The sequence below is a fragment of the Rhinopithecus bieti genome, unplaced genomic scaffold (genome assembly GCF_001698545.2).
Source record: "Rhinopithecus bieti isolate Rb0 unplaced genomic scaffold, ASM169854v2 scaffold_4981, whole genome shotgun sequence".
In the NCBI taxonomy this organism is placed as follows: Eukaryota; Metazoa; Chordata; class Mammalia; order Primates; family Cercopithecidae; genus Rhinopithecus; species Rhinopithecus bieti.
Window position 1 is genome coordinate 2,084,519 of NW_016805130.1, and position 27,622 is coordinate 2,112,140.

At 36.5% G+C, this 27,622-nt stretch overlaps 1 protein-coding gene across 1 annotated transcript in view; it reads right to left on the reverse strand.

Annotated features, from left to right (window-relative positions):
- RBM26 (RNA binding motif protein 26) overlaps positions 1-27,622 on the reverse strand; it is a 90,372-nt gene that overhangs the window by 48,714 nt on the left and 14,036 nt on the right. The window contains 10 exon segments of the mRNA XM_017871209.1: positions 477-632; positions 944-1,084; positions 1,504-1,743; positions 3,570-3,830; positions 5,758-5,975; positions 6,659-6,747; positions 11,161-11,197; positions 11,199-11,270; positions 11,272-11,293; positions 12,578-12,696. Of these exon segments, the coding sequence (XP_017726698.1) occupies positions 477-632; positions 944-1,084; positions 1,504-1,743; positions 3,570-3,830; positions 5,758-5,975; positions 6,659-6,747; positions 11,161-11,197; positions 11,199-11,270; positions 11,272-11,293; positions 12,578-12,696 (1,355 nt within the window).

The window sequence follows — 27,622 nt, forward strand, 5'->3', positions numbered from 1 at the left end:
AAATACAGAATTACACAATATATTTTCTCTAATGGGGGAATGAAGGATACAGGGAACAAATAAAATCACCATCCCAGCCAGTCACAGTGGCTCAAGCCTATAATCCCAGCACTCTGGGAGGCCAAGGCGGGCGGATCACTTGAGGTCAGGAGTTCCAGACCAGCCTGGCCAATATGGTGAAATCCCATCTCTACTAAAAATACAAAAACTAGCCAGGCATGGTGGCATGCGCTTGTGATCCCAGTTACTCAGAAGGCTGAGGCAGAGGTTAGAGTGAGCTGAGATCACGCTACTGCACTCCAGTCTAGGCTACAGAGTGAGACTGTCTTCAAAAATTAAAAATAAAGTAAAATAAAATAAAATAAATCACCATTCCTTATCCAACCCCAATAAAGGCAAGACCAACTGTTCTTTATAAATGTTTTCCCACTGTTTATATTATGAAAATGACAGGAAGGAAAGATTAATTATAGTACCTCTGGGTGGCAAATCCATATCCCCTGATGTTAGTCCTATCAAGTTGGGCCTTTGTGCATGCACTCTGTGTCTATACATGGGTCTGGAAGTGTTTGTTATGCTTGGGGCTTCAGGATTGTAGCCATCTGTGTCATATGTATCTGGTAATACAAAAACTGTAATTAAAAAACAATTATAAAACTCCACTTGGTAATTTTTTAATATTGATAAGAGAAAAAGTAAACAATATAGCATATTAACATATAACATGCTTTATATGTATCAAAAGAAAATAACTTTATTTTAAAAGTTATTAAAAGAAACGTTTTGAAAACAATTCATAACTGAGGGCTTAACGTTCATTCACCATGCCTACATAATTTTAGTGAGAAAAATAGTCCTCACAGAGCAATTCTCTCTAGACATTTTAAAATTCTTCACCTAAAACTAGATTACATTATGAATATAAAAAGGGCCAAAACTGCACCTGCAGTAAAAAGAGAGGGTGGAGCAGGAGGAGGCTGGTGATGAATGCCAGTTGTTACTACAGTAGGAACAGAACTGGTTGCAGAGTTTGGAGGAGCATCCATGCCAGATGGCTGCAAAGGAGGAAGTGGAGGTGGTGGTCCTGTCAAAACCAAAGAATAAGAAATATCATCTGAAAGCAAACAAATAAAACAAGTTATTGCACATCTGAACATAATCTTCTCATTTATCAAACTATAATATCTACAAACACCAAGCTCTTACAACTGAATATCCTTTTAACACATTCCAAAGCAGGTTTGCCTTAAGCCATGAAGGCCTGCAGGCAGCTGGGTTTTACCAGTGATGTACTTAATTTACAAGGTCACTCCAAACCATAGTAACTGGCTTGGCACAGGCTACAAAATGGAGCTGTATTCCAAATGGAAGTATATTGCTATTAATTTCTATCAGGCAGTTTTGGGATTCCTTTAGATACTTTTAATTTAAGAATCTATTAAGTTTTAAAAATAGACTTAAGAATGGTTAGATAAATACAGGCAAACAAACAGATTTACTTACCTGTAACAGGCGGGAGACTGGGTGGCAATGGACCTGGAGGTGGCACTGGGGGCCTGAGATTCACAGGTGGGGGTGTAAGAATTGGTGGAGGTGGGGGGAGTCCAGGAGGAGGTGGTCCTTCCACCACAGGAGGCTGTGCTGGGAAAGGCAGCATACCAGGAAGATTCACATCTTCTACAACCACTGGATCACTTCCATGATCGAAAGGACACATGTCTCCTCTCATACAAAAACCCTTTTCTATGGGGAAAGAATAGTTAGAAACAAATGTCAAAAGCACTGGAAATATATATTTTCTCTAAGTTAGCAAAAGTAAAGTATTTAAAAATATGAATATTATTAATATTGGACAAAAGGATAATTAACCATTTCCCAAGAGCTACTTGCTTTTCTCCAGTAATATAAATACTTGTCAAGTGAGAGTATATTTAACATACTGATATAGTTACTACGTTTATCGTCTCCAAATCTCATGCTGAAATGTGACAATATGGCCGGGCATGGTGGCTCACGCCTGTTAATCCCAGCACTTTGGGAGGTTGAGGCAGGTGGATCACCTGAGGTCAGGAGTTCGAGACCAGCCTGACCAACATGGTGAAACCCCGTCTCTACTAAAAATACAAAAATTAGCTGGACGTGGTGGCAGGCGCCTGCAAGCCCAGCTACTAGGGAGGCTGAGGCAGGAAAATCGCTAGGACCTGGGAGACTGGCCGAGTCTCCTGCCCGAGACTGCGCCACTGTACTCCAGCCTGGAGGACAGGGCGAGACTCCATCCCCTCCAAAACAGAGAGAGAAATGTGACAAATGATGTTGGCGGTCGGCCTGGTGGGAGATGTTAGAGTCATGGGGGTAGATCCTTCATGAATAGCTTGGTGATCTTCACAAGGTAACAAGTGAGTTCGCCCTCAATTAGTTCAGAGGAACTAGTTGTTTAAAAGAGCATGGCACCTCCCCCACCACCAACCCCACTCTTACTCCCTCTTTGTTGCTCTCCCTTTGCCTTCTACCATGATTGCAAACTTCCTGAGGCCTTCACCAGATGCAGATGCTGGCACTACACTTTTTGTACAGTCTGCAGAACCATGAGCCAAAGAAACCTCTTTTCTTTATAAATTTCCCAGGCTCAGGCATTACTTCAGAGCAATGTTAAACAAACTAACACGTATACATACTAAACACACACACACACACACACACGAAAATAACAAGAGATATCAGACTTAAATATAATTTTTGTCATACTTTTGTCTTTAGAAATATCCTTCATTTAAATCTCTAGCTTAAAACTAAAAAGACTGCAATTATGGCTTTAATACTACTTACAAATCTTTTACAGTAAATCCTTAAAAGTCTTCAATTCTTTTTTTTTTTTTTTGAGATGGAGTCTCACTTTGTCACCCAGGCTGGAGTGCAGTGGTGCGATCTTGGCTCACTGCAAGCTCCACCTCCCAGGTTCACACCATTCTCCTGCCTCAGCCTCCTGAATAACTGGAACAACAGGCTCCCGCCACCACGCCTGGCTAATTTGTTGTATTTTTAGTAGAGACAGGGTTGCCCACCATGTTAGCCAGGATGGTCTCGATCTCCTGACTTCATGATCCGCCTGCCTCAGCCTCCTGAAGTGCTGGGATTACAGGTGTGAGCCACTGCGCCCAGCCAAAAGTCTTCAATTCTTTAATAAAATTCTTACAAAGGTGACATTTACATTTCTAGGTACATTTCTACTTACAGTCCAATAAATCACTCATTCAAAAGAAATGACTTTTGTCAACAATGTTTCAGTAGCAGATTCCCTCATAATAACTCAGTAGATATTTACTCATTTGGTAAACTCCCAAAATTGATTAAGACTTACTTGCAAATAAATATTATCTTTAAATTGATACTCAAATAATTAGTGGCAACTAATAAATGTTTCAATCATACTGAGGAATTCAAAAAGTGATTAAGGCTAATTTCCCCCTTTTCAGAGGTAAGTCTTTGAATAACTGTGTACAACATAAACACAGAATTTAGGCAGCTGGAAATGTTAATTAAATACTTCATAAAACAGCCGAAAGACTTACCATCATAGTCTCTACACCGTTTCTTTGGCATGGGTGGTCTTACGTAAGAGTTATGGTCCACCTGGTCTTCATGAAATTCAGACCAACTTTCGGTAGTGTTGTTACCATGATGAGTAGGAGCAATTACTGTAATAGTGCTGCTCAAAGTAGGTACAGGGTAGTGGCCAGATGAAATACTAGGTACCGAAGAGACTGGAGTATAATTATTTTCTAATGGATCTGTTCTATCCAGGTCATATTTAGGTTTTACCAGATCCCTTTCTGCAACAAAAGATAAATGACATATAAAACTACACTGTATTAAAAAAACAAGTCCCTGATCTAAGAAACAGTGATATTTTTATAAACATAGAAAAAAAGTTTTAAATTTTGCATAATAATCCTTTTCTTTTAAAAAATATTCAATTAATACACAATGTTAAAAGGTAACTTATTTCTTTTCAATATAACCCAAACTACAAAACCAGGTAACGCTGCGTATTTAATGTTTTTCCTTAGAGTTTTATTTATAGAAAAAATAAATTTTTTATTTTCTTCATCACAATCTTAGTATGCATAATTGCAGACCACAAAACAAAACATGCAATAAAGTACAGTTATATTTCCTGTGATGAACATTTTGTAGTCATCCATCTGAAGTTACTACAATGGCTGTTTATTAAGATAAGAATGGATGAGCCAAAAGGAGTTCATATTAAACATGCACAAAGAAACTAACTAGACTATACATATGGTCCTCAAGAAAAAGAAAAAATATTAAAGAGATTAGTTAAGTGAAGCAACATTCCAAGAAGCCCAGTATACCTAGATCACAGCAGCAGAAAATTTCTAAGAAAAGAGTAATAGAATACAGGGCTTATACAAAGGCCATAAATAGCATTAAGAGTAGCAAAAAAAAGCTTGAGAAAAGGTGTTTTACTGAAAAGTGTTTTAAGTGTTTTACTACAATATCTCACTTTCAATAACATGTACTAGAAGAAAAATTATACATGCTGGGAATGACATGCTCTTGTAGAAATATGTACCCGAAATAAAACTTTTTAAACTTTTAAAAACAGTTTTGAAGTGTAAGTGATACATAATAAACTGAACATATTTAAATTGTAAGTTTTAATCAAGGTATACACCTCTGAAACCAATACCACAACTGAAATGATGTACATATTCATCACTTCCAAAATAATCCTCATGCCCCTTTGTAATCTGTAATCTATCCCTCCTTTACTCCCATCTCAGGCAACGACTGGCTTTGCTCTCTGTCATCACAGATTAGTTAGCATTTTTAAAAACTTTAGGCTGGGCACACTGGCTCAGGCCTATAATCCCAGCACTTTGGGAGACTGAGGCAGGTGAAACACCTGAGATCAGGAATTCAAGACCAGTCTGGCCAACATGGTGAAATCCCCAACATGACTCTTACTAAAAATACAAAAATCAGCCGAGCATGGTGGTACTCGCTTGTAATCCCAGGCATGATCATCGCTTGAACTCAGGAGGCAGAGGTTGCAGTGAGCTGAAACAGCGCCACTGCACTCCAGCCTGGGCGACACAGCGATACTCTGTCTCAAAAACAAAGACTAAGAAAAAAATATTTTAATATACATACATATTGTTTTCCTGCTTCTTTCACTCAGCATAATTATACTGAGATTCATCCATTTTGTTGCATGTATCAAAAGTTCTTTTCATCCATGTTATGGTATGGATATACCACAACATGTTTATACATTCACCTGTTGATGGGCATTTAGGCTGTTTCTCCATCTGGCTCTTACAAATGAGTCTGCTATGAACTTTGTGAACAAGTATCTGTGCGGACATAAACTTTCATTTCTTCCAGGTAAACAGTAAGAAGTAGAATAGCAGACCCATATGTTAATTTTTACATACTGCCAAAATGTTTTCCAAAGAATTCCAGCTTATCTACATTCTCACCAACACCGAACAGAATCAGTCTTTATCATTGTGGCTATCCTGTTGAACGTGTAGTGGTAACTGTGATTTTAATTTGCACGGAATAAAACTTTTAAAAGAATTTTTAAGAAGCATTCTCTTGGACCACAGAATACATTATAATAGAAAAAAATGAAGAAAACGCTGACAAAATGTTAAGCAATTTTAAAACACTTAAACATGGAGTTTTCACAATAAAAGATAACCAAAATATACATATACATGTACTATTTACCCCTGCTTCGTGTTCTGCTTCTGCTTCTAGTCCTGCTTCTATCTCTGTCCCTTTCACGAAGCCTCTCTTTACTCCAACTTCGACTTCGACTTCTGCTGTAACTGCGACTTCGCCCTCGTCTTCTATTGTACCGGTCTCTGTATGAATCTCTTCGAGGAGGGTTTCGATCATAATCTCTTTTGCGAGAACGATCATCTTTTTTCCTCTCATCACGGCTTCTAAAGAAATATATGGTCACTTTTATACAAATAATTTTAAGTGACACAGGAAAAGCTAATTAAATGCAAAAGTTATATTTAATTCTTGTAATATAACTTTTTATCCCTACCATCAGACACTTGAAAAAAACTGAGCTTAATATTTAGTACTCTAAACCCCTTTTAAATGAAAAACAATCTTTTTAAAGCCTTAACCCTTAGTCTTATACACACTGGCAACTACACAATTGGGCATCTGTAGATAAAGGCATCTATACATATGACTTACAGTACATATAGAACATACTATCCCGTACATATAGTCTCACACTTCCAGACATGTATCGCATGCATTGTATTCTAAGTGTTTTTGAAGCCTGAATGAGAAAAACAACTTAATCACACTAAAGGGAAACAGCAGGCAAAAAAAAAAAAAGAGCCACACATTAAGATTCTACTGGAATCTGAAGTTAGGAATAAAAAGATTAGCAGCTAATATATATCAAGCACTGTTCTAAACTCACTCCCAAGATCTACAAATCTGATCTAGATTTTCATGATAGAAACAGACCTAGTTATATTTTCCTAGACCAATAAAAGAGTAGATACTACTTGTCTCTGCATAAAAGATAATCCAAGTCTAAACATTCATATAAAAGATAACTTATGTCAAAACAGTGAATATGGTTCAATGAACCACTCACCTATTTTCCCTGTATCGGGAGCTTGACTGTGGAGGACTGTGATTTAGCCTTCTAGAAAACTTCTTCTCTCGCTCTTCCTCCTTAGTGATCTGATATACAAACAAACAAACAAACAATAAAAGGTGTACAAGTTTAGTACTTATTCTACTGTTAAACAGCCTTAGATAGGGCTGGGCGCGGTGGCTCACACCTGTAATCCCAGCACTTTGGGAGGCTGAGGCGGGTGGATTGCAAGGTCAGGAGTTCGAGGCCAACATGGTGAAATCCCGTCTCTACTGAAAATACAAAGATTAGTTGGGCACGGTGGCGGGTGCCTGTAATCCCAGTTACTCTGGAGGTTGAGGCAGGAGAATCACTTGAACCCAGCAGGCAGAGGCTGCAGAGAGCTGAGATTGCGCCACTGCATGCTCCAGCCTGAGCGACAGAGTGAGACTCTGTCTCAGAAAAAAAAAAAAAAAGCCTTAGGTAGACACATTACTACTTTAAGACTTTATTAACATTAACATTTAATTAATATGAAAATTAGTTTATATAATGTAGAAGCAAAATCATCATCTCCTAAAAGTATCCAAACAAAGTAAATTTCTCTACTAAGTATCATTTAACTGTAATGAAATGATTACACTGGTGAGAAAACATTTTAAGCAAGTATGCTCATTTTAACATAATTAATGGAAATCCAATTTTATTCCTCTTTCAAAAGTCTAACACATATTCGTGTTTTGGTTTCATGGCAAACCAGCAGTTCAAGACCAACAGTTTGGTCTGGTACCAAACACATCAAAGAAAATAGGAGAATACATTAGAACTCACCAAGTCATAAATACAGATACACACACATATACACATACATACACACATTTATATATATACTTATATATAAAAAATACATAAATATATATTTACATACACTTATATATATTTATATATACATTTATATATACTTATATATCATATATATTTATATATACATTTCTATATTACTTATATATCATATACCTACATTTACTATATACATTTCTATATATACCTACGTGGGAAAACATGTATAAGATGAAAAGAGTTTTCCAGTTTCTCATAGGCAGCATGACAGCTATATATTCCTGTTTCCTACAAGGTGCTTCCATTCACATCATATAGCTACTAGAAAGCAACCCTGGAAAATATTCTCAGTGCTACCTTCTCCAGACTATATTGTTGAGAACAATGGTCCTCAACAATAGGAACGAAAGGAATCACTGTTTTTTCTAGACAATTAGAAAAAAAGGACTTAGAGGTTAAACAAATTCAGGAAATATTGTGCAAGTGGCTTCCATAAATAAGACAGGGCTCAAGATTTTGCATTACTGAGAACCATAAGATATTCTTATGCAGGTAGTCTACGCACAGGGTACACATGTCCCAGATTATGCCAGCTGTTCCAGCATTCCTTTGATAAGACCTTCTGTCCAAATGTGACACTTTAGGCTGGGCTAAGTGACTCACACCTGTAATCCCAGCACTTTTAAAGGCCGAGGTGGGTGGATCACTTGAGGTCAGTAGTTTAAGACCAGCCTGGCCAACATGCTGAAATCCCATCTCTACTAAAAATACAAAAATTAGCTGGGCATGGTGGCACGTACCTGTAATCTCAGGAAGGGATTACAGGAGGGATACTCGGGAGGCTGAGGGAGAACTGCTTGAACCCAGGAAGCAAGAGGTTGCAGTGAGCTGCTATGGGGCCACGACACTCCAGCCTGGGCAACAGAGTAAGACTCCATCTCAAAAAAGAAGTGTGCCACTTTAGATGAGAAATCAGATGGGAATCCTATTAACAGACCAAACTAGGAGAAATAATCTTTAAAGCATTCTTTCAACAGTTTGCCTTTTTAAACTCAAGTACTTTTGTACTCTTTCCACCTATTCCAGTTCTCCTCCCAGACCAGACAAAAAACTGGGTACTAATACAACCCTTCTGATACACGCTTTCCCTTCTATTTACTCAATGCACTTTTGTGAGTAATCTAACAGATCACCATATTTCACAGTACATGCCCATCTGCAAACTTTTAGTATAGCCACAGCATTTTAAACGTAGACTGCCGTCTGGCATTTTGACAATTCTGAAAGATCAGGGATAAGTATCTCCCACAACTGACTGAAAAAACAGGAAGTATTATTACATCAATAGATAGTAAGACTAAAGCTTTGCTACAAACTCGATTTGGGGGAAGACTACTTCTCAAACCAAGGGACTATGATCTACTCAAGATTTTTTGAGAATTAAAACATATATATATATATATATTTTTTTTTTTTTAGACGGAGTTTCGCTCTTGTCACACAAGCTGGGGTACAATGGCGTGGTCTCAGTTCACTACAACCTCTGCCTCCCAGGTTCAAGCTATTCTCCTGTCTCAGCTTCCTGAGTAACTGGGATTACAGGTGACTGCCACCATGTCCGGCTAATTTTTGTATCTTTAGCAGCAACGGGGTTTCACCATGTTGGCCAAGCTGGTCTCGAACTCCTGACCTAAGGTGATCCACCTGCCTCAGTCTCCCAAAGTGCTGGGATTACAGGCGTGAGCCACCACGCCTGGCCAAAGTATAATTTTTAACAGCAAAAATCTGAAACCAACCCAAAGTTCCACCAGTAGACAAAACTTGAATTAACCATTGCATATCTCTATGTGACATAAGCAATTGCCAATACAATATCCACTGTCCCTTTCTTCCTAACAGAACCCCTATACTGTTAGGTAAGAAATATGTTCAGTTATAAATTACATTTCTGGTCTTCCCAGGCAGATAAAACTGATTGGGATATTACATGTGGGTATGTGTATACGAAAATATACAAATATATATGTGTGTAAATATATTCAGATAGAGATAAAAATATATTTGAAAATTATTACATATTATATATATTTTATTGCATAACAAAATGTATTATTTATATATAATCTGGAAAAAGCATTAAAGGAGAAAAAAAACAAAGGCAACATCTCCTACAATCTCAAAAATGACAGCAGCTACCATTGACTGGGAACCTACCATGTGCCACGTGTGAGAAGTAAGTAAAATAATGTATGAAAAGCACCAATCAAGTGCTTTACACACATTATTTTATTTAATCCTCACAAGAATCTTTAGTATTTCCATTTCGCAACTGAGTAAAATGAGGCTCAGAAAAGTAAAGTTTTCAAGGTCACAAACCAGTGATTTGTAGAACCAAAATTTTAACCAAGATTTGTGTGACCTAAAGCTAGGGCTAAATGCAGAAACATAACGGCTTAACTGCCAACAAGTATTTTCACTAAAATTATAGGTTTTTTTTTTTTTTTTTTTAGACAGGGTCTTGCTCAGTTGCCCAGGCTGCAGTGTAGTGCTTTGATCCGTACCCTTAGGCTCTGGGGCTCAAGCAGTTCTCCCACCTCAGCCCTTCAAATAGTTGAGACTACAAGCATGCACCACCCCATCACACCAGGCTAATTTTAAAACTTTTTTCAGAGAGATGAGGTCTCACTATACTACCCAGACTGGTCTCAAACTCCTGGGCTCGAGCGATCCTCCCGCCTCAGCCTCCCAGAGTGCTGGGATTTACAGGCATGAGCCACCACGCTCACCCTGGCCAAATTATAATCTTTTAACATCAAATTGAAAAGATATAAATTATTGTATGACTATTAGGGTGAAGAAAGGAGGTTATAAAATACACACAAAAATTTCAGGACCTCTTGAAGTATGAAGTCAATTCCACTGTCCTGTGAAGGTCCTTGTATTTTACTACCTTAAAAACAGTCCCCTACTAAAATAAAATGCACGTAGGACAAAAGCAAACAGACCAATTGTCAATCTAATTATTTTCATAGAACAGATAATAAGACTCTATTTCTGTAAGACATTGTGCAGAGTAAAAGCGGGCCTGACAATACTATCCTTAGAAAGCCAGCATGCTTGTAAGGCTGGCCTTTGGCTGGCTCCCAGGCACTTTGATTTCCTGAGCGTTCCCATTACGCCCTGATAAGGAATGGTTCACTGTGCCTGAATTGTTTACGAAACAATATGGTCTACACTGAACATCTGCTTTCCTCCCAGGAGTCTGGAATTTTGGTACATACTAGGTAGGCGGTGCCTATGTGACCAGTTCCAAGTAAGAACGCTGCGCAGAGTTTCTAAGGAGCTTGCCTAATCCCCATGTGTTGTTACAGTTCACTGCTGGGGGAATTAAGCACATCCTGTGGAACTCTGAGGACTTTGGAAGATTGCGCTTGTTTTCCACTGGACTTGGCCTCATACACCTTTTCCATTTGCTGACTTTGCTTTGAATCCTTTTGCTGAAATAAGCCAGGGCCATGGGCATAATTACATGCAAAATCCTATGAGTCTTCCTAGAGAAATCATTTAAACTGGGAGTGGTCCTGAGGACTCCCAACACAAAGATATAGAAGATAAAAACTCAGTTTAGTTATTCCTCTTATGTGTTTAAATAACCTGTAAGGTATAACACAAATCGTTACCTCTTCTTTCTTTATATCTTTTCTTGGTGCGGGAAAATTCTACCTTCAGGCTTCCTGATGATGGCTGCTCTGGAGGAGGTAGGTAACTCTTTGTATTCACAGCATCAAAAGTTTTCCACAAATATCTGTGTCTCTAAAATAAAACCAAACACCATAGATTAAAAGACATTTGTTAAGATTAATTCTCCGCTTCCACATCTCTTATCTCTAATATGATGAAATATACCTTGACTTTTATAAATTAGAAAATATACTAGTACTGGCCAGGCATGGTGGCTCCCGTCTGTAATCCCAGCACTTTGAGAGGCCAAGGCGGGCGGATCCCCTGAGGTCAGGAGTTCAAGACCAGCCTGGCCAACATGGTGAAACCCCGTCTCTAAAAAAACACAAAAATTAGCCAGACATGATGGCAGGTGTCTGTAATTCCAGATACTAGGGAGGCTGAAGCAGGACAATCACTTGAACCCAGGAGGCGGAGACTACAGTGAGCTGAGATCGCGCCATTGCACTCAAGATCACGCCACTGCACTCCAGCGTGGGTGACAGAGCAAGACTCCATCTCAAAAAAAAGAAAAAAAAAGAAAGAAAATATACTAATATCAACAGCTTCCCAACCAGTGTGCCATGGCACAAGTCCTGAGGCAATACTGATTCATGCTATTTTCAAGATGGCAGGGGCTGGAACGGCCGCAGCCTCCGGGCCAGTCACTTCCAGCCATGACTAAGTTTTCTCCATGTAGCCTACTCAGTGTGGCAAACACAAACACTATCATTATCTAGATGTGGCAATGTGCAAAAAGCTGAAAAGCAATGTGCTAGTTAAGATTCAAAGTAGTTTCCTAAGCAGTATTAGCTTTAAATAATTAAGCAGTCATTTTCTTAATCTTTTAATCTACATAAGAAAAAATATCAACATGCTTTAAGAATAAGCACGTGGACATTACTGAGAGGTGGCATCCATTTTAAATAAGTTATGGATATACTCAGTAATAATATTGTTTATTTAACTTTGGTAAAATTAGGGCTTCTTACTAAGTTCCTTTAATATTCTGTGGATAAACTTATTTTAAATAACTTTATTTTTTTTGAGATGAGTCTCACTCTGTCACCCAGGCTGGAGTGCAATGACGCGATCTTGGCTCACTGCAACCTCCGCCTCCCAGGTTCAAGCAATTCTCCTGCCTCAGCCTCCCAAGTAGCCGGGACTACAGGCATCCACCATCATGCCCAGCTAATTTTTATATTTTTTGTAGAGATAGGGTTTCATCATGTTGGCCAGGCTGGTCTTGAACTACTGACCTCAGGTGATCCACCCACCTCAGCCTCTCAAAGTGCTGGGATTACAGGCGTGAGCCATCGTGCCAAGGCTTAAATAACTTTTTAAAATATAGTAGTATTTTCAAACCAAAGATCTTACCTTTCTGAAGAAATACGTCCAGCTGATCAATACATAATGCCTTTAACTCTTTTTCACTTTTGTCTTTCTTTACCAAAGCCAGAACATATTTTGCTAGGGCAGATGGATCTGCATCACAGCTGAAGAAAAAAACCAACGTTGAAGAAAATTTAGCCAACTGCACATTCTACAAATTCCAGTTACAAACTGAATTAGTGAGAATAACAGTTAAGTGAGTTAATACATGTAAAAAGCCCCTGGGTCACAGAGGACCTTGAAGAAATTTAAGTTCTCTTTATACTAACACTTCTTAATGCTATGTGTAGCCATTTTATTTCTTAAAAACATACCCATCAGTATATTAGTTTAAACAGCAAAAAAAGAAAGTCTAGAAATGGATCCAAACGTACTAGGAATTCAGATTTTATAAAAGTGGCATCCAAACCAACAAAGAAGAGATAAATTATGCAACAAATGTATTGAGGCCAGGCCCAGTGACTCAATCCTGTAATGACAGCACCTTGGGAGACTGAGGCGGGCAGATTGCTTGAGCTCAGGAGTTCAAGACCAGTCTGGGCAAAATGTCAAAACCCAGTCTCTACCAAAAGAAAAAAAAAAAGAAAAACAAATTAGGCATGACAGTGTGCCCCTATAGTCCCAGCTACTCGGGAGGCTGAGGGGGAAGAATCATCTGAGCCCAGAAGTTTAAGGCTGCAGTGATCTGTGACCGCATCACTGCATTCCAGTCTGGGTGACAGAGTAAGACCCTGTCTCAAAAAAAGAAAAGAAAATGTATTGAGACAACTTGGCAGTTACCTTTACAAAATAAACTTGGAAACATGTTAGAGGAAAACATGTTTCCTTTAGAGTTTATTTAACCCTGGAGTTAAAAAAGATATAACATCCATATATCAAAAAAGTAATGTGATTATTAAAAAAAAAAAAATTAAAATGAAGAGTCAACAAATGAAAAACAAGCTCAGTTTATCTCATCACAAACAGGCTAATTCCCCTAACCCACAGTGTTTTTACCAAGACCAACATTATAAGAGAAAAAAAGACAAAGGATATGAATAGATGCTAAACCATAAAAGAAATAAAATGATTCCTAAACGAGTAAAATTCAACCTCACCCATAAGAGAAATACAAATTTAAGTTACACTGAAACATTTTTCAGTTATCAGGTTGGCAAAATCCAATAAATATGAAAATGTATTCTGGTGGCAAGACTAATGAAAAAGCAATTTTAAACATGAGCTGGTGTGAGTGAACTGGTAGATGATAGAGTATTCTGGTAGTATCAAGGTCACAAATGCAAGTTACATCTATGAATTCTACAGATATACTCACGTGTTCAAAATGACATGTGTACAAGTTACTTATTGTCATACTGATTGTAAAATCAAAAATGTGCGCATGTCCATTTAGAGAGGACTGGAAAAATAAACTGTATTAAAATTCACACAAAAGAATGACATGTAGCAAAAGGCTACAAGAAACAGGTAATGAAGTTTTCAACCCTTAAGGAAATCTTCATATCAATTTATTCAATTTAAAATGCAAGACAGAGAAAAGGTTTGGATAGTATGTACCATTTGTGTTGGGGGAGAAGGGAGAAATCTGGCTTATATATACGTGGAAGGATAAATAAACTACGGCTATTTGGGCAGGATGATAGTACGAACTATAAGTAAAGGAGGGACAGGGTCAGAAGGGAAAGTTTTTTTTTTAAAAAAAATAATAATTCTACATATTCATAGAGTACAATGTGATGTTTTGATACCTGTATGCAATGTATAATGAATAAATCAGGGTAATTAGCATATCTATAACCTAAAACATTTATTTCTTTATGTTGGGAACATTCAAAATCTTCTCTTCTAGCTATCTGAAAATATATAATAAATTAACTATAGTTACCCTACAGCGTTAAACGACTAGAACTTACTCCTCCAATCCAGCTGTAATTTTGTATCTGTTAACCAACTTCTCCCTGTCTCCCTACCACCCTTCCCAGCATTAATAACCACTATTCTACTTTCTACTTATATGAGATCAACTTATTTAGCTTCCATATATGAGTGGTAACATACAGCATTAATCTTTCTGTGCCTGGTTTATTTCAATTAACAACATCAGGATGGAAAATGTTTAATGTCTGAACTATTTTCATACAATTCAAAAAAATGATATAATTGTTTATAACTAAGCTATAATTATTATTTAAGATTTTACAAGTTAGAGTAACTAACAATAAAATAATAGCAGTAGTTAATTACTAACACTTACTCAAGACCTAGTTTGTGCCATGAACTGCATTTCTAATTTTACATACTATATTGGGCTCTCACTTTACTGACAAAGAAACTGAGGTTCAAAGAAAAGCTAAGTAGACTGTCCAAGACTATATAGCAAGGAAATGAATCAAGATTTAAAACTAAATCTCATACTCCAAAGTCCACATTCTTAACCACCACACTAGACTGCCTCTTACAACGAGGTGCCAGAAACCTGACTTCCAATTTACTTTTTAAACACTCAGAGTTACAGTCACTCCCTATTCACCTGATTACTCCTTTTAAAAGTCATCCATGGCCAAGCGCAGTGGTTCACACCTATAATCCCAGCACATTGGGAGGCTGAGGTGGACAGATCACGAGGTCAGGAGTTTGAGACCAGCCGGCCCAACATGGCGAAACCCCGTCTCTACTAAAAATACACAAAATTAGCCAGGCGGGGTGGCGGGCGCCTATAATCCCAGCTACTCGGGAGGCTGAGGATGGAGAATTGCTTGCACATGGGAGGTGGAGGTTGCAGTGAGCGGAGATTGCGCCACTGCACTCCAGCCTAGGCGACAATAGCAAAATTCCATCTCAAAAAAATTCATCCACAATGCTTCCACCTCCCTATATCCTTAGTTGCTGCCATGACACAGTCCATGCTCACCTCTTCCTGTACTCTCTCCCCTTCATAGCTTAGTTTTCAAAGACCATTATATCAAGCAGTCTCTAAACAATGCCTCAACCACATATGACTCATTGTCCTCTTACCATCCTTTCATCTATCCAGCTGGTTAAAATGCCAACAGAGAACCCCTCAATTTAGATTTAATTTCATAGCTTTGCAGCATAAAAATAATGGCTTAATTTCACACCCATAACATAAGTGAGGGTCAGTAAGTAACATTTTCCAAGGATACTGACGATACAAAAAGGTTTAACAGTAATAGCTTTAAAAGGATATAACAAAGATATTAGGAAATCACAGTAGGAAGATGACTACAAATGAGCACAGGGAAAGGATAACTTAATAGTTCATTTGAAGAAAAGAGATACATACAATGATATATTTGACATGACATCCTTCAATCTCCTTATCTGTTAGCAATTTTAACTAATAATAAATACAAAATAGAGATTCTACATGTTCTACCTAAAGTTGAAAAGCAGAATGTTAATAAAATAACTGATACACATTAAAGTAAAGCTAGCAAATACTGCAAGACATATAGAAAACATCTGAATTCCTATATGTTTCTGGCATATAATAGTTCTATAAGAGTAAACAGTAACATATGTCACTGAATCAAAAAGTACATCTTAAAGAGTGGACAGCTTTGCTTGCACAGAATTCATACAGAGAAACTTGACTGCAAGTCAATCAACAGACGGATTTTACTTATTATAAAGACCACAAAGGCAACTGATAAAGTGTCAGAAATAAGGGCTACTTTCTTAATGAACTAGTAGAGTTTATTGTATATGCTATAAGACTCACTTGATCAACATCATTGTGGTTGTTTTACAGTACATCTTCAAATTCTTCATTCCTCCCTTTAGAAAGGTAAAGCCTAATTTCCTACCCCATGAGCATAGACTCAATTTAGTGACTTGTTTTTAACAAATAGAAGTGATGGTGTGTTTGACTTCAAAGACCAGGTCTTAAAAGTTACTGTGACATCTTCTTCATGCAGGCTTTCTTTCTTTCTGTCTCTCTCTTTCCCTCTCTCTTGTTCTACAGAAATCACCTGCTATGCCCCAAGGAAGGACACTAAAGCAGCCTTAGGGAGAACACCATGTGGCTAGTAAATGTGGCCTTCAGTCAATGGCTAGCAAGGAACTGAGGCCTCCTAACCAATAGCCACATGTGAGTGAGCTTGGAAGTAGATTCTACTGTCCCAGCACAACGGTAAGACTACACGTGTGCCCAGCAGCTTGACTACAATCTCATAAGGGACACTGAGTCAGAAATATCCAGTTAACTTGCTCCCAAATTCCTGACCCACAGAAACCGTAAGATAATAAATGTATGCTGTGTCACTAAGTTTCAGGGTAATTTGTCACTCAGGATTCATAGATCAACTTTTCTTATAAAGCTATTTCCATTTATTTACAAAGATTTGAAATGAGTTATGATCTATGCAACAAGAAAAAAAATCCACTTCGATGGTACAAGAGATTTTTTAAATACTTTCACTTTTCTTTCAAAATTTACTTCGATATACTTATTTCAACATTTTTAAATACAATGATTTATGACATACTAAATTTTTGTTTTATCATATAATCAGCATGGGAATACTCAGATCTATGATGAAATAAGGATGAATAACTGGAATAATAACCTTTTGATGTATCTCGAGATATACTTACATCTGGCCATCTGGTAATACTGTATGAGACCATGAAACAGATATCCTGAATAAGCACAATCAACCAGACATCAACCAAACTAGACATCAAGCTAAACCTATTTCAATTTACTGGAAATCATTACGATACATAATACTATTACTGCGTTTTATTGAACTGCTGTAAATAAATTCAGTCTACACTGAGTCTAAATGCTGTAATTTAATATTGGTTTGGGTGTCATGGTGAATTTTCAACTTATTAGTGGTTTTCCAGTACCTTACCTGTCATTTTCAATCCTCTCAACGAAATACCAAATCTATTTCATTTCCACACCATTATTTTTTAAATAGGACATTTTAAAATGAATTAAAATGTTAGCAGCTAAAATCTAGAGGAAGCCTTTCATGATTTTTAAAATTATTATGGTCTATAAACCAGTTTGATAAAACAGCAAGACAGAATTTCAGAAGAATCTCTGCTCAACATCTTCTGTAGAAGCAATCTGAACTGAAACAAAAACCATTAGCCACAACAAATAAACTACCACATACAGTTCTAAATCCTCGAAATAATCTGAAAGGCAGATGACTTTCTAACATGTGTTAAGAGTTCAAATTACATAGAAGCAGGGGTTAAAATTTCGCATTTAATGGCAAAACAACTGAATTTGCATTTAGGAGGCAATGTTCCTTAAGTCCCACAAGAAGTTCCATTTTACTTCAATATTTTGAAAACAAAAGCTGAGTAAAAAATATAGACCACAGAAATTTAGTAATATACTGAAATGTTATATATCAGGAATAGAAAGGCAAAATTTATGTTCTCTTTCTATTCGTCTTAAGTGTTATATTATCTGAACATCTAGTAATGATGTTACGCAAAGTCAATTAAATATTCAAATTACCTAATTAAAAAAACTATATTCATATAGCAAACTATTTTAAAAAATTATCTCCATGGCTAGCAAGATTGTTCGAGGTACTTTACTATACCAGTTGCCACTGCTGATAAAAGGTTTGTAATTTGAATGATCTATATCTTGTCAGAGCTAGACTTTTCTTTACCCCTGCTATACTGCTAGCATCCTGAAAATATGTGAAAGAAAAAGTAGAGCTGAAATTGCCTTACAGATCAAGGAAAAAAAGAATCAAGTTTTGAAAAGTACTTCTTAGCTCCCACAAACAACAAAATCTGCCAATAAAGTAGGATTCTGACCACCAAGTGCTCCAACTGCAATTACTCTTCTGCGTATGTTGGGGCTGGTGAGGGGACAGAAAACAAACAAAAGCAAAAACTACAAAACAAGGCATGAGATGTGACTTAACAATAGCATTTGTAGAAGGTAAATAGAAGGTGAACAACTTAAGTACTTTAATAAATGGCTAAGTTAAAGGAATTGAAAGTGTGAAATGGCTGGGAGGAAACACAAACTCTAAACATGCAATAAACAGAAAACTGAGAACTGGACAGGAAAGAGTGCTGCTCTCCTATGCAGTACAGTGTTAGTGCTTTCAGTTCTAGGTGCCACCTTTATAAATGCATAAACAAACTCAAACAGGTTCTTAGAAAATGACCAAGATGGTACATGGATGTCATTATTAGATGGTTTTCTAGGGATTCTCAGCCTAGAGAACTGAAATGTCAGAGAGAACTTGATAAATCTTCAAATAATTGAAAGGTTATCACAAGGAAAAAGGATTACATTTGTCCAATATATCCTCCAAGGAATGTAACTGAAGCCAGTAAGCAGAAGCAGCCAAACAGGTTTTGGCTTAAAATAGAGAGAGACTTTTTTTTTTTTTTTTTTTTTTAAATAATCAGAGGCCTCCCAAAGGCAGAATAAACTGCCCAAGGGTTCTCCATCATTAGAATGGTTTCAAGCATAGGCTGAACAGCTCTTGGCAGATAAGCACTGGATTGGATAGCAAATCCCTCACAAATATCAATGTGTATAATCATTAGGTTTAAATTTGTTCATGAGATATTGTGCAAATATATGAAATATAAGATAATACAGCAGTCTGTTCAATTACTGATCTACATATATTAGTAATAAAAAGGCATTTTTTAAAAATTACACTGTAGATAAAATACACCCTACAAAAAATCTGAGACATATTAATAGTTACTAAGCAAGAGAATATACATACAAATATCTGTTTCACTAGATCAATGGCTCATTTCTGTCAGGGATTATCTTTCATCTTCATATAAAGTTTGATGAATAAAATAAGAAAATAAGTATGTTGGGTTTGGTGATTATCGTCCAAATATCGCATTCATTATTCAAGAAAATTTTAAAAGCACCTACTCTGTCACTGTTCTAGATCCTGAAAATACGACTTTTAGAAACGTCACTGTTGCCACAGAATTTACATTGGTGGGTGGAGTGAGACAATATGCGTATTACACAAACATACGTTTATACTATGTATTGTCAACATTTGCTCTGAGGAAAAATCCAGATTGAAAGGATAAAGTGTAAAGGAGGAGAAAGGAAGAAAGGTAAGGAGAAAGAAAACAGAAAAGATAAAACAAGTATTATTTAAGATCATCAAGGAAGGACTCTGTTGAAGTGACATTTAAACAGGGATCTGAATTTAGATAGGAATGGAAATGGAATGCAAGCATGCTTTATAGCTATCTAGGAAAAAAAAAAAAAATTAAAAAGCCCAGGCCAAGGGAACCCATCAGAAACAGCCTAAGGCCTACTTGACCTACTTGACACATATGAGGGATAGGAGTCAAGTGAAATGGAGCAAAGTGACCATTCATGAACACTGGGGTTTCCAATTTTAATTCTCCAAGGATTTCAAATTAACTGCTTCAGTGAGCTTTGGCAAATTAAACCTCTAAATCACTACCAAGTCATTCACATCAATGATTTTAAAGGTATAAAAATAAAACTTTGTCAATTCCTGAATATACTGTGTTAACGATACAGCTAATAAAGCTTTTTTTTCCCATTTCTTTTTTTTAGAGACAAAGTCTTGCTGTTACCCAGGCTGGAGGGCAGTGGTGCAATCATGGTTCACTGAAGCCTTGAACTCCTGCCAAGAGATCCTCCCACCGCTGCCTCCCGTGTAGCTAGGACTACAGGTGCACACAACTACACCTGGCTCATTTTTGTGTGTAGAAATAGGGTCTTACTCTATTGACCAGGCTGGTTTCGAACTCCTGGCCTCAAGTGATCCCCCTGCCTCAGCCTCCCAAAGTGTTGGGATTTATAGGTGTGAGCAATAGTGCCCAGCTAGCATCTTTGTTTTTAAAAAATAGTTCAGGCCGGGTGCGGTGGCTCAAGCCTGTAATCCCAGCACTTTGGGAGGCCGAGAGGGGCGGATCACGAGGTCAGGAGATGGAGACCATCCTGGCTAACACGGTGAAACCCCGTCTCTACTAAAAAAATACAAAAAACTAGCCAGGGGAGGTGGCGGGCGCCTGTAGTCCCAGCTACTCGGGAGGCTGACGCAGGAGAATGGCGTAAACCCAGGAGGCGGAGCTTGCAGTGGGCTGAGATCCGGCCACTGCACTCCAGCCTGGGCGGCACAGCGAGACTCCGTCTCAAAAAAAAAAAAAAGTTCAGTTGGAGACTTCCAGCTTCATGCATATCCTTTAAAAGCATAGAAGTGACCATCTAAGAAGGTCATTCTCTTCCAACTATATCTGGGATGGAGAGGGAAATACACACACTAAAGTTATAGAAGCCAAAAATAATACAGAAAATCAAATGTTATAATAAAATATCTTTAAAAACTAAATATTCTTAATAAGAAACAAATCACCTTCAGAAATAAAGGTCGTACTAATCCCCAACACACTCATAGTGTGTTTTGGTTTTGAGATTTTCAAAACAGTAATGAGACCGTAAAGAAATCTTTAATACTCCAATACAATATTTCAAAAAGTTTGTTTTGCACGAGTTTCTTGGAGACTTTAGACATTCAGTAGAATGTAACTCACGGAATTTAACCCAAGCTTCCATTTTCAGTAATCTTGAAAAGGAGCTGGAGGTGGCAGTGGGAATTAAAAATTAAATTTAAATATGTTAACTGAGTAACTTTAGAACACGGATATGCACCCACGTCTGTTCCTTCCAAATTTTCATTTTATATTCAGGAAAAATATCTAATTTGCATCAAAGTCATGATTTTATATTCTGTACTTAGAATTACTCTTTTAAAAATCCAAATTTCATTGTGGCAAGCATAATACATACATTGAAATTTTCAATTGCTGTAGTTTATTACATGCTTCATTCAATTCGAACAAGAAAGCAAAAATAGACTACTTATATACAGTAATTAGTTACAGCAAAGACAACTCATTAAGAATTAGTATACACCCAGTTCATTCTACAAAATAAAATCATCTAAACATGATCCATCCTTGAGCATCACACATTCTACTAATACTTCTTCATCACTGCAAAATGTATCACAATACATGTAATTACAACACTGAAAACTACTGGCCAGTTCTTTTATTCCCCCACATCACTCCAAGAAATAGCAGTGATTTCATCTTACTTTTAGAACAATGATTCTTAAATTTTTGGTATCAGGAGCCCTCTATGCTTTACAAATAAGGAACCACTCCAAACAGCTTTTATTTAAAAGAGTTATATCAATATTTATTAAGAATTAAAATTGAGAAAAAATTTAGTTTAGTTTGAAATAATAAATCCATTGTAACTTAGCATAAAAACCCTATATATTTCTTTGAGTCATGAGAAGAATTTATTCGTGCAAACAAACAGGAAGCCTATATGTGGGGCTGGCTTTTTTTCTGAATCCAGGAGTTCAAATCATATCACCAGGACTCTCTATTCTGCATTTTCACTTTCAGAAAGGCTCTCTATGTGTGGCAAAATGATGGCCCCAAGCAGTTCTCGGCTTACGTTATTCTCACAGCTAGTGAAATCAGAAAAAGGAGGCTACTCTTCTCTCCCCCAGCATCCATACTGGCCTCTGAAAATGACTCATCTTTCCCAGCTTAGGTCATATCCCCACTGCAGGTCAGGGATGGGCAGAGCTCTATGATAAATAGCCTCACCTGAAATTAAACACCATATTTTTTAAATTAAAAAAACCCAAAAACTATTTTTCCAAAATAAAACACAACTTTTCTGAGAAGAGTGACCACGTTTTACACTTTTTGCAAATATCTTTGTCTGGCTAAATGGAGGACAGGCCGATTCTTATATCTGTTTTTACATTCAGTCTGTTATGATACGTTATATTGTTGAAGTACATGAAGAAAAACTGATCTGACGTAGATACATAGTTGGAAAAATAAGGACCTCATAAGACACCATGAAAGGCTCTCAGGAAATTCCAGGAATCCTCACACCACACTAGGGAACCATACCTTTAAAAGTTACATAACTTCTAAATTAAATTTAAAAAAAAAAAGTGTCCATTAAGTGTCAAAGACCCAAAAATCAGATCACAAAACCAAAGTAAAAGTTTGTGCTGTTCAGTGCAAAGAGCAGCAGCCCAAATGACAAACTAAGCACAGATCGTTGTGGTTATAAGTGTGGTTATAACATCAAGCCACAGAACTCTCTCTTTTAAAAAAAAAAAGGTGGATCTGCAATATGGTAGCCCATGACTAATCTTCATATTTAGTCTTTTGTTTTTTAAATTCCTATTCATAGTTGAGGAAGAATTGAGTTCTCTGAGAAAAGACTGGTTCTAGAGGCCACCCCCACTCCAGTTACTCACATTCTATCTAGTTAACAACAGATCTCAGATAATCCATCCCTCTGATTACTAAAATTAGAGAGCAGAGGCTAGTGAACATTTTCTTTTAAAACCAAAAAGGCAAAATTATCCAAAAGAAATAGCATTAAAACTAGAAATACAAAAAATCTAGTTCTATCATCCTGTTGGATAAATTTGGCTGAGTCGATTAAACCTTTAAACTTTTTCTGATATTTCTTTAAAAGGTCTGGCTAATGCTGTGTGGTTACGTATGCTAGAGATTCATTTTTAAGTCTTTAACACTGCTACCAAAATTTTCTGATACGGTTACCAGAATCATGCCAAAATCTTTCTTTAAAAAGGAGAAATTATTACAGACACTTTTCCGCTCATGAATCTTAAGGCTAAGCAAACTAAGCTTCAGTTTCTTCATCTAACAGCTGACCTGCCAAACTAGAAATAATTACCAATAAGTATAATTACAAATAAGCAGCACTTTATTAACCTGCCAAGCACCCTAACAATCGTTAAGGGATTACTAAATAATGAACTATGATAAAAAATGCCTATAATCACCCCTAAAAACATACTTTAGTTAAATTCTGGTTGTCATATTTTAAGTCCTATATTCCCTTTCAAACCTACTTTGTCCCAAGCCAAATTGTCAGCCTTTCTATGAAGCAGTCTGGTATTGAAGAAAAGCACTGAACTGTACTCCAAAAAACATAGAGTTTTCAGATTTCCAGTCTGGTGTCATTTCTACTTTATTCACTAGTTATATAATCCTGTGTTAGCATTCTATTTCGCTAGGCTTTAGTTTACTCATTTTAAAAATAAAGGCACTGAACCATACAATCTGAAAAGTGAGTCATTTTGTGAAAAAATATTAAGCTTTCACCACCTTGCACTCTTTCTCTCTTCCCATTCCCAGTAACTTTTAGTTAACTGAATTTCAGAATAATTCGGTACATAGCATTAGAATCATCAAGAGATTTTTCCTTTATGTCTCTCTGAAGAGTCACAGAATCCCATTTCCTCAGCACTCATGACCAAATTTTGAGCCCTTGGAAGGCATAAATAGATAAATTCTACTTAATAGAAACATTTTGTATATTTCTCCTAAATTGCCAGACCTATGTATCTGTACATTGTTTCTACCACTGTTATATAGCTACTGGTATGTTTGTCTGTTTCTCCCATTGGTATTACAGATAACTACGTCTGCCTTTTCCCTAGAACAAATCACAATGTATTGAGAAGGAGCTTCTAATTATCAACATTATACCAATCTAAATTCAGGCATTTCACAACTCAGTCTTAAACTAGACTAAGAAATGGCTAACTAGTCTTCCTTTGTCTTCAAAATGTTTTATCTAATCAAATCTCTACATGTCATAAACTGGAGTGCAGTGGCAATCTCGGCTGACTGCAACCTCTGCCTCCCATGTTCAAGCAATTCTCCTGCCTCAGCCTCCCCAGTAGCTGGGATTACAGGCATGTACCACCATGTCCGGCTAATTTTTGTACTTTAAGTAGAGATAGGGTTTCACTATGTTGGCCAGGCTGATCTTGAACTTCTGACCTCAGGTGATCCACCCGCTCGGGCCTCCCAAAGTGCTGGGATTATAGGCATGAGCCACTGTGCCCAGCAAGCAACATTCTTAAAAAGAGATCGGATCAAGGAACTCCTGTTTTAACCTTCACCACATCTCATAATATAGCTCCAAAATTGTCCGATCACTTCAGTATGGCAATAAAACTTTCTCTACATCTGAAATCCACAGAGGTTAGGTGGATTCAAGAGCCTTCTCCTAATCACAATGTATACTCATGATTCCTCCAAACTTCATGTATTCTCACAGAACTTAACTGTTCCTCCAATTTGGCTGTTTAACGTCATCAGAGGCATCCAAACTCAACATGATTCAATTTAGGAAAGTACATTTATAACTTTACAGACTGGTAACTGCAAGTTGATAAAGCAGTTTTCAAAATAAGGTCTACCTATTTCACAGTCTGCCGGCTACTATAAAAAATTAAACTTTTTAAAAAGGTAAGATAAGTATTTGAGAGATCATTAAAGAAAATAACAGTAACATAGAAGAAACCTCACAATGACAATCTCTCACAAAATATGCACAAAAAAAGATCACAAGTTATATGCCTTACAGCACCTGTTATTGCATTTATAACTATTACAAAGAGCAACAAAAAAATGATCTGCTGAAGTATATATTAATGCTATGTGGAATCTGTAATCATTCAAACACTTTTCATTTATAAGTGACTTCATTTAAGATTTTATAAATGTTTTTTATCGACTTTTAAATTGCCTGTAAAATGGAAAATAAATAATTGCAGAATGTATGGAGCAGAGATATAGAGAACTCAAAAGCAGACTAGAATTTACATTGACACACTATCTCCTGTCACTTCTTTTAAAATGGCTCTTTAAAAAACAAAATGAGGAATTACTAATAATGCAATACATAACATCATAAAACAAGTTCATCTGAACTACTGGATTTAAACCAAGAAAGTATACTTAATACTAAGAAAGCCCCCAATAGCAGCCTTAGCTGACTTCTAGAAAATAACTTCTACTAATGAAAATAAAGCAAACCATACACACAGAGGAAGATGTTCATTGCAGAGCTATTTAGAAAGTCAAAAACCGTGTACCAGTTGTGTTGTTAAAGAAAAAAAGAAACAGGGAAAAAAAAAGTTATTTGGAAAGCCAAAGAAAAAAAGAAAATAACCTAAATGACAAATAAGAACAGAATGGTTACATAAACTATAGTCTCTCATCCATGTACTAACCAAGCCTAATCCTGCTTGGCTTCCAAGTTAGATGAGATCAGGGGTGTTCACAGTGGTATGGCCGTAGATGATTTGGTCATGCAAAAACGTTGGATTTCAGCCATTGTAACAGCATAAAAACTACATATTAATAGTAAAAGTTCAAGGATGGGAAACGTGAAGAGGATTTTGCTTTTCATTTCAAAGTCTTTAAGTTTTCCTTGACTATGTACAGGAATTAAACAATTCAAGAAAATAAGCTTTTTTCCCCCTAAAAAGTAATAATTACATCATAAAGTACTATTTAAACAAAGTGCAATATACTCACATAATGGAATTCTATGGAACCACTGGAAAGAATAGGAATCTACCTAATAGTATACTTTTATGGGATGATGTGCAGTGTTACTGGAAATACTAGTTGCAGTAGTAACATATAAATGATTCTATCTATGAAAAAAAGTTATGTATCTTCATAAATAGGTGGCACATACAGGTTTATTTTTACAAATATATGTTTACATGTTTACATATGAGAATCAGAAAGCAATAAGAAGACTCATTTTGGTTTCTATTTCTACGCTGTTTAAATTTTTATTAGAACCATCATGTACTATTTTCAATTCATAAGACTTAAGAAACTGTGTTAACTAATCCAGCCTAAAAATAATGAGAGCATTATTATTAACTACTGTATATACCATGAATCTGACAACAGAATACTACTTAGCAATACAAAGCAGCAAACTACAGATATATGCAATAATACGAATAAATCTCAGGCACATTACAAGAGTTAAAAAGAAGCCTTGCTCAAAACAATACTCTGATGCCATTGGCAGAAAGTTTTACAACAGGCAATCCTAATACATGTGGAAAAACAGCAGAACGCTGCTTCCTTCTAGAGGTAGGTGTGGGCATGGGAAAAGAAATGAGTAAATTTTGCAGGGCTATAGTAATGTTCTTTATCTTAACAGGTGACTGGGTTACAAAAATGTATACACTTGTCAAAACTACAAAATGGTACCCTTAAGATCTGTGCACTTGATTGTATCTAAATTCTAAAACTAAAATAAAACTAAAATCCTGAAGTAAAGCATGGTATGCATGCTTTAGGGGTAAGTGCACTGACATCTGCGATTTATTCTGAAATGAACCAAAGGATAATAGTGACAAGCACACTAAAATGTTAATGGCAGAATCTCAATGATGGGTATGTCACTGTAAAATTCTTTCAACTTTTCTGTATATTCAAAATTTTCATAATAAAGTTGAGGGGCAAGGGCAGTCAAGCAAAACCAGGCAGGAAAATTCTAAAACTGAACATTATTGACAGGGGACTAGCCTTTTATCACCAAAAATAAGAGAAAAGTATAAAAGACATAGATAAATATAACATATAAAAAGTCTAGAATAAACCCAAATACATATAAGAACTCAGTATCTATTTAAGGTTGCATCTTAAATCCTTGGGAAAACATGGATTATGCAGTCAAGTTTTATAGAGATACCTTTGTGTGCATCTGGATAAAAATACATAAATACGGCTTTATCCCTACTTCATACCTGGATTTTCTTTCAAAATAAGATAATAAAGGATACGTGTGATACTATTTGACAAAATACAGTGACTGGTTTCCATTTTGCCTGACTTCTCGTGGTCATAATATGATTTATAGCACACATATTGTCAATTAGAGTTCATTAATTGACTGGTAAATCAATTAGTACGCTGGCATACAGTAAGCACAACTAGTGATAACTTTTGCTATGTTATCATTGGCAGTAATTTTATCTCAAAACAGGGAAAGTTTTTCTGACTATGACTACAATAGAAAATCTAGACTCCATGGAGTAAAGGATAAATTCAACTACATAAAATGAAGCATTTCTTTGTGTGCGTGTGAGTGTTTTAGAGACAGAGTCTTGT